The sequence below is a fragment of the Accipiter gentilis genome, chromosome 25 (genome assembly GCF_929443795.1).
Source record: "Accipiter gentilis chromosome 25, bAccGen1.1, whole genome shotgun sequence".
NCBI classification, from domain to species: domain Eukaryota; kingdom Metazoa; phylum Chordata; class Aves; order Accipitriformes; family Accipitridae; genus Astur; species Astur gentilis.
This window is the reverse complement of record NC_064904.1, coordinates 19,039,846-19,047,859: the sequence shown is the minus strand read 5'-3', so window position 1 is coordinate 19,047,859 and position 8,014 is coordinate 19,039,846. Positions and strand designations below refer to the sequence as shown.

Below are 8,014 nucleotides of genomic sequence, written 5' to 3'. Positions count from 1 at the left end.
GGTTTGCAATTCGGGACTCTAAATTGTACATGGTACCAAGCAGGGTTACATTTTACTTAAGAGTCTCTAAAGCAAACAGGATACTTATCCACGCTTCAAAAAAAGCCCCAAACAACCCCCAAATATATGCCTACTTTTGAGAAACAACTAATTTTTTTAATCCACTTTTCCAAAGCAGACGCGACCGCTCTGACTTAACGTCTCCTGCGGAGCCGGCGCGTTCGTGCGCTGCCTTGCTTAGTGCTCTGGCAATAAACCCAGCTCCTCTCTTTTCTCCATCCCGGGAGGCAAAGCTTGAACACCGCAGTCACCGTACGTCCGTGTCTGACCACGGGAGTCACGACGGGATGACTCGGATGACGGGGAGCAAAGCGAAATGCGGATGTTTCATAGCTTTGTACGCAGAGTTCTCAGCACCCACCCCGTGAATGGTGAAGGGATGCTCGCTCGTCCTCGCTGCTGCTTGGTTTATTTAAGCGAAGAAATTAGCTTCAGATTATGATTTGTGTTTTCACTTTTGGTCAAACATTTTTTTTGACACCGTGTATCTGTTGCATAACTGGAAGCACAAAGCTTATGGCATTGGAACTGGAAAAAAACAAACAGGCAAACCTTTTTGGTAAATGTTTGGAGCCTTTGAGTGAAATCCTGAAAATAGCAATATGAATTTTTCATGAAAATATTTCTTGCCAAAGACATTTGAGGTGGTCTTAGGGAGGAAGGGGAAAAAAGCGGTGCACTAACGAGTTAATACAGCCTTATCCAGCTAAGGAAGGCAAAAGTCACTAGTACGTGCTTAAAAACACTTGGTGCATGTCACTTTAATCAACTTTATGAACATGTGCTCTGCACATGTGCAACTCTTGATTCACGTACTCAGAAAGGCTGTGTTCTACACAGACGCTGGAGCAAGGACTTGAAGAGTTCTTCTCAACAGCTGTGATCTCCTTCTGCTTGCGTTACAGGTTCAGGAAGCTCCAGGTGCTCATGCAACGTATCCGGGATCCTTCGACATTACTGGTTTAACTCCTCCCCAGGTCCCGTTGCCCTAAACCATCCCCAAAGATATCGCAGTGTCTATTTACTGCCGTGAGGTTGGGGTGCAAGTGAAGCAGCACTCCCTGTTTAATATTTCCCCGAGTGGAGCATCCCATTCCCATGGGCATCCCTGGCATCTCTCATCAGCCTACAGCATTTTTGCACGCTTAAGTTCGGTCTGAATCCCTGTGACAAGTATACAAAGCTGAAGGATGCTAAAATCCAGGCTGGTGCCCCAGTAGAGAGGAGGCTGCCCTCTTTTAAAAAGCCCAATCTTTTAGAGAAGTCGATGTGAACTAGAAGTTATACTAAAATTCATTAATGCCAAATGCAACGGGGTTTTGCCTTTTTTTTGGGTGTCAGCTGCAGTATCAGCTAAGCCGTTTAGTTCAGCCCCTGCCTTAAGGAAGTAGTTTCTGCGTCTTTAATGACACCAGTTAAAGTGTGTGTCCCTTAATAACCTTTGGTCAGCCCTGAAGTGGTCAGGCAGTTGGACTAGATGATCACGGTAGGTCCCCTCCAACTAAAATCTTCTCTTCTCCTTCCCTTCCCTTTCCTTTCCCTTTCCCTTCCCTTTCCGCACCCTTCCCTTCCCTCTTTCTCCCAGCAGTACTGTGCAGCAGATCAGAATTTCAGCATGAAAACATGCCTTTTTCTCTTCTATTGCTTTCAGCTTTTCAGCCCGTTGAACAAACCCGAGATGATTCACCCTCTACGTGCAGTAAAATTGCGTTTGCTCAAATCACAGCTGCTGCTGACAGCTTTCCAGCGCCCATCCTCTGCTCGTCGTGCTGCAGCGGCTGACAACTAAGGCTTTTTCAGCTTTTTTTTCTTGGCTATCTCCAGAAAGAAGCAGTAAACCTTCACAATTTAAGAGCAAATTTGTGTTTTACTGAGCTTTGGAGGAAAACGAAAACATCGGAGGCGTGGAAATAGACCCACTCGAGACATAAAACATGAGAAAACCCGAATTTTGCCCCGTATAATTTCATTCCTTGGCGGTGTCCCCGCTTAATAAAGGGGAAATACAAAGACGTTCTGCTGCTGCCCGTGACTTTCCCAGCGTGGGGAGGGGACACGGGGGGGGGGGGATGCTCCGTGAGCCCCGTGGGCGAGTCCCCAGGGTCCCCGCCCCGTCCCCGCCCTGAGCAGGCGGGGTCCCCGCTGCCGTGCCCAGGGCCACCCAGTTACCCCAGGGATTCCCAGTCTGGGAGCCGCCACCGAGACCCGTCGCACCGCAGGTGAGGGGATGCAGCCACCCACGAGTGGGAGCGGGCGGGGGGGGGCACCTATTGCCTTGCAAAGAAAGGGTTAAGGGTGTTTTTGTCCCCGTGGGAGTGGGGACACGCTGCCCCGGGTGCGGCTCTGTGGTTAATAACAGAGCACTCGTTGGCTTTAGGGGATGCTTGGGATAACTGTGGGGTGGTGAATATTAAGGGGCTGTAAAGCTGTTTGCAATCCTGGCCGTATCCCAAAAAACACATGGAGGGGTGGGAACGAGCGGCGGTGCGGGAGAGGCTGGAGAGATCCCGGCAAGACAGCCCAGCAAAATCCCTGTAGAAATAGCACTGAAGGGAAGAAAACTATTTCTTTCCCAAATAGAAGTTTTTCCGCTTCGTGTGTATATAGGATTGGGGTGCTTTATAGATGTTCCCCGCAGCCGAACCTCCGTCGGGTCGGTGAGAGCTCAGAGAGCGGCTGGGGAGAAATGGAATGAGTTCAAGCTCGGCAGCCCAAATAAATAGTGCTGGAAATTCACCTTTGAGGCACTGCCCGGCGCTGTGGGTGGAAGAAAAACCCCTTCCCACACCCGCGACAGCCCGGCAGCGGGCAAATAACCTACTGGAGCGTTTCCAGAGAAAGATATGTCCAAGAGCTACAACTCTGCCGTGACGGGGAGAAGAGGGTGCCTGCCAGGCTCCGAGCTCGCCAGCACCGTTTGGTGGCAGAGGAATAGTGGGGTTTTCAAGATTTTGGTTACAAATCGCAAATCAGCCATCCCAGTCCCGGTGGGGAGCCACGAGATTCCCGCTACGCCGTCCCACCGGGGCCGAAGCAATAAGAAATCAGTGCAAGGGAGCAAAATTGCTTCTCCCCGAGGTGTTGTAGGGAGAAAAGGTGCAGGGGAGAGCAGGCGGGACCCCTTGCCGGAGCAGCCCAAACCATCGGCAGCCACGTACCTGCGGCTTGACCAAACCCGACCCGGCTGGATGCGGCCCCCGGGGGAGTTTGCAGGAGCTGTGTGTGCAACCTCGGCTTCACCCTGCAAACAAACGGCAAACCCAAGGGCTTCAAAACAAAACCCAGAAGGCAAACAAAAGCTTTGCAACATATGAACTGTTCAAACGGTCCAGTCTTCTGGACGCTGGTTGAAAGGCTGGCTTAAAAAATCACACGGGCTCAGGAGTATGAATGTTTTAGCAGGGAAAGGGGTTATTTGTTGGTTGGGAAAGCTTGGGGGGTTTTTTGTTATTCCGAAGGCGGGCCAGCCAAATTTGCTGTGCCCTTCTTTCAAAGAGAATTTTCCTTCTCTGTTTTCAACCTGGAATTTTCCTTTTCTTTCCCCATTTCCTCCTCTCCCTTTCCTCCCCCATCCCCTCCCTCTTCTTCTATGAATGTGCCCTTTGACGGGCGGAATCCAGCTCAGGCCACGGCTATTCCTGCACGCAGGCAGGTACGTGTTTGGCTTTGCCATGGCGGGGCGGCTCGGCACGGCCTCATAAAACTTGTAAAGCAGCTTTTATCCGCTGGCCCGTAGCGGCCGGTAGCACGTGTGTCCCTCCTGCGGTGCCCTGCGGCCGACACGGGGATGCTTGGGGGGGGGGGGGGGGGGGAGAAGGGGGACCCCCACCCATGGGTGCCCGCTCTCCTCTCGCTTTTCCAGGCTTGTTGCAAGCGTCCGTCCCACGTGTCGTGGGGTGGCTGCGTGTCCCCCGACACCCTGCGATGGTTTTGTAGCCCCCCCCCTGCCATGCAGCTCAATGTTTGCTGCTGCTGCAGCCCCCTGCCTCAGGGACATTGTTTTGTTTTGTTTTGTTTTGTTGCTGGTTTTTTTTTATGAGTAACACTGGCTGTAGCCGGCGTGCAGGTGCCTTTGCCGGGGGGCAGAGAGTTGTCACCGGGCTCCTTCCCCTCGTGCCAAGCCTGCGTGGGTGTCAGTGTCACCCAGAGTCCCCGCACAGACAACCGTGTCCCCCCCGGTGCTGCCATCACCCCCCCAGAAGAGGGTCTTTGCTGGCAGGACCCTGCCTGCCGCCGGTGCTGCCGAACTAGCCGGGGTGAGAGCGGAGGGCTGGCTGCAGAATGGGTTTGCTGGAGGCAGAAAGAAAAGCTCACCGCACTGCCCTTCTGGGGTTTGGGGTTTTTTTTTTCCCCTTTATAAAAAGTATTTTGAGGCTGGAATAAATCTTCCTGACCTCCGAGCACAGCAGATCTGGCACGGGTATTTTTTTGGGTAGATCAAAATGCAGAGGTCCGCGTTGACCCGCGGTTCTCGGAGGAGGAGGGTGCTCACGGTTTGCGATGCTGCGCGGTGTTTCCCGGTGAGCGAAGAGCAAAAAGCCGGTGAAAAACCCGTCGAGAGGCTGGAGGGAGCCGAGAGCTCTCGGGGCAGAGCAGGACCAGGTCCCTGTGGTCCGGTGTCTCCTCTCCGCTTGACACCGGCAGCGTTCTAAGGTCAACGATGGAGTTGCATTAACATCAACCCGGCAGCGGCCGATTTCATCCAGGGGGTGTTTGGGCTGGATTCACCCCCGGAGCCGTTCGGGCTGCTCATGGTGGTGCTCCTCGATTTTTCCCGCAGGTATCAGAGGAGGGTTTGTTCTGCGGTACCGGAGCTGTGGGCTCTGCCTGGCAGGTATGTGACGGGGACTTACCAATGTGAACCGTAACTCTTCTCAAAAATCTCTATTTTTTTGGATGGTGTATGTTAAAAATGACTTAAGCGTCCTTTGTCTTTTTGTTTTAGGAAAAATGTCAGACGGTTTCTCTGTAAGTATGGCTTGCTTTAAAAAAAAAAAAAAAAAAAAAAAAAGCAGGGGCTGTGATATTGTTTAATTGCCTTGAAGTGGGAACCTTCAGCAGGGGGTCCTGCGGCTTTGCTAACCCACGTAACTCCCCAAATCCGCCCCCGTTACATCGGCATTTACTGTTTTTCTGGAAACCTCAGCCCAGACACTCAATTCCCCCCCCACACACACACTTTTTGGGAGCAGTTGAGCACTTGCCCTCGGTGCACGCTGTAGGCTACCAAAACTGGGTGTCGGAGGACTCAACCCAACCCCAGGATTAATGTCCCCCACCTAACCCTCCTCCTCTCCCCTCTGTCCCCAGTTATCCGACGCTTTGTCCACCGGCAACAACCCGACCCCCAGTGCCCCCCCACCCCAAGGCTGGCCCTCCTGGGGGAACCAGCCGCCAGCTCCTGGGGGGTTCCCGGCGTACCCCGGCTCTCCCGCGACCTATCCTGGAGCACCGGGAGCATATCCAGGAGCACCGGGACCGTATCCAGGAGGACCAGCAGGACAAGGACCATATCCAGGAGCACCTGGAGCATTCCCTGGAGCGCCAGCAGGACCAGGGCCGTATCCTGCCCCAGGACAACCGCCCAGTGGCCCTGGATTCGGGCCCCCTCCTCCGCAGGGAGGACCGGCTCCTCCGATGGTAACGGTTCCGTCATATTATAAGGGTTTCTGTGTCTTGGCTGCCTGATTTTCCTCGGCCACGGGAGGGGTGGGATGGGTTGTCACTATCACAGGGCTGCCCTGGTGTGTCGTCACACCGAGAGCCAGCCCGTACCTGAGCATTTGGCTTTGGACCTGGTTTTCTGCTAACACCAAATCCCCGTTTTTCTCCCAGAAAGTCCCCTTTGAGCTGGCCCTGCAGGCAGGACTCGTCCCTCGGATGCTCATAACCATCATGGGGACCGTCAACCCCAACCCAAACAGGTACCGGGGGTGGGGGGGTTTCCATGGGGTGCTACTGGACGGAGCAGGGGGGGCTGGAATTTGCTTTCTGTTCCTGAATAACACCTGCCTGGTGTAAAATCAAATATTACACAAAATAAATGTGTAAATGCCCCCTCATTGCCTAACAGGGACTGTGGAGTTGTTTTTTTGTTGGGTTTTTGGTTTTTTGTTTTTTTGGTTTTTTTTGCACCCACTTGCTGCTGCTTTTGGCAAGCCCTGGAACAGAGCCCAGGGCTTTCGTAGAAAAAAGCAGCAAATCTGTTATTGTCTTTGCAGGTTTTCACTGGATTTCAAGAGAGGGAATGACATTGCCTTCCACTTTAATCCCCGCTTCAAGGAAGACAACACCAAAGTCATCGTCTGTAATTCAATGTTCCAGAATAACTGGGGAAAGGAAGATAGAACAGCTCCTAGGTTTCCATTTGAAGCTGGAAAACCCTTCAAGGTAACAAAAAACAGCCCCAAAACTCAGTCTCAGTGTGCCGACAGCGTGGGAGGGTTTCATCGGGGCTGTGTAATGAGACTCACTGCAAGGATCTTGATGCTTTTGCAGAGGAATCAGCTCCCAGAGGTGCTTTTGGGGCAGCCGCCGGTGTTCTTCCCTGGTTGTCCCCCCACTTCTTACCCCCTTCTGCAAGTTCAGGTGCTCAGGGTATAACTTCTCCCCACTTCTGTTATTCCCATTGATTATTAAATCCTCCTTAATTACACTGTCGTTCTGCAGCAGTTGTTGGGCAGGTTTCTATAAAGCGTTTTCCCCACTAGCAGCCAAGCTCTCTTCACGCGCTTTTTTTTCTCCTGCAAAATAAGTTCACATTTGGTGAGAAGGCAGCTCTCACTGTGCGAACCGTAGGGTAGCGCTTCTTGAAAACACTGTTATAGTCAGGAGGAGACAGAAACCGTGGGCTAAAACACGGAAGAGGAAGAGTACAGCCAGGTTTTGGGGAAGGTAAAGGTCAGCGATGTTTTTGCAGCCGAGAGTTGCTGCACCAGCTCATCCACATGCCACCGGGCTGGACTCAGCTGGCAGCAGCCTTGAGCCGGTGCCAGCCTGCTCCGGTCCGTGGCTTAATACTTCTTCCTAGAACAAATCCGATGGTTATCTTTTGGCTGATTTGGGGGTTTTATTTCAGCTCCAGATCCTTTGCGAGGTGGATCACTTCAAGGTAGCGGTCAACGATGCTCACTTGCTGCAGTACAGCTTCCGTGAGAAGAAGCTGAACGAGATCACCAAGCTCTGCATTGCTGGGGACATCACCCTCACGAGCGTCACGCCGACCATGATATAAGTACAGTGGTGTAATTTCAATATGCAAACTTAGTGCTCTTAATACGGCTGTAACAGAAGTGCCTTCTTACATGAATATTTTGAGGTAATAAAACATACTTTCACAAGTAAAATTTGTTTTCACTAAGATCTCAGATGACACGACGTCCTCCAGCAAGCGGAGTTCAAATGTGGAAGTATCTGAATTCTTGCTGTAGAGACAGAGAATCTCTTTGACAAAGGGCGACGACTAGGAGCAGTTTGATTTGTACGGAGAGGAGTACTTGGGAAAGTAGCCCATGGCGTACTGCCCCTGGTCCTGTGAACGAGGGCAGCAGTCTTCAACCCCATCTTCTCCAAGTACCAGACGCCAGTCGGTTACTTGGTATTTTTAGCCTCAGTTTCTCTGCTAGGTAGAGCAGTTACTCCTTTTCCACTAAAGGAATCAAAACAGCCCAGCGAAGGATTTAAGTTCCACCCCCCCAGGGGAGGACGAGGTGCATGATCAGGCTGCGAATGGGTTGTGTGTAATTCACAGAAGTGTTGCCTCACTGAGGTTTTCCACTAGAAAACACTGGAAAACGGGGAGAACATAAGCCTCTGATTCTGACTAGAATGAGGTATTTCAGGAGGGGGTTCAGAGCTGGAGGAGGCAAAATCTCTCCCCTAGACAGCAGCTAGAAAAGTTACCCCTTTCCCTTTCAAAGGCCCATTCTATGTCCCAAATCATCCTGTCCCGAAC

At 52.1% G+C, this 8,014-nt stretch overlaps 1 protein-coding gene across 2 annotated transcripts; it reads left to right on the top strand.

The window, feature by feature from the left end:
• Positions 1-2,170: 2,170 nt before the first annotated feature.
• LGALS3 (galectin 3) lies at positions 2,171-7,419 on the top strand. Of its 2 annotated transcripts, XM_049828589.1 has the most exons (8): positions 2,194-2,279; positions 3,681-3,712; positions 4,841-4,894; positions 5,006-5,028; positions 5,371-5,700; positions 5,896-5,984; positions 6,282-6,450; positions 7,139-7,419. In XM_049828589.1, the coding sequence occupies exons 4-8, from the start codon at positions 5,011-5,013 to the stop codon at positions 7,292-7,294; spliced, it is 762 nt and encodes a 253-aa protein (XP_049684546.1). In that variant the 5' UTR covers positions 2,194-2,279; positions 3,681-3,712; positions 4,841-4,894; positions 5,006-5,010; the 3' UTR covers positions 7,295-7,419. The 2 variants fall into 2 exon arrangements, with proteins under 2 accessions (XP_049684547.1, XP_049684546.1); XM_049828590.1 differs by lacking the exon at positions 3,681-3,712 and having other exon boundaries at positions 2,171-2,279.
• The last annotated feature ends 595 nt before the right edge of the window (positions 7,420-8,014 follow it).

What these genes read in the sequence shown, in the direction of transcription:
- LGALS3 (XM_049828590.1), top strand. An exon ending in GAGGACCGGCTCCTCCGATG is followed by an intron (nt 5,701 to 5,895) that starts GTAACGGTTCCG and finishes TTTTTCTCCCAG; the next exon opens with AAAGTCCCCTTTGAGCTGGC. An exon ending in GTCAACCCCAACCCAAACAG is followed by an intron (nt 5,985 to 6,281) that starts GTACCGGGGGTG and finishes TTGTCTTTGCAG; the next exon opens with GTTTTCACTGGATTTCAAGA.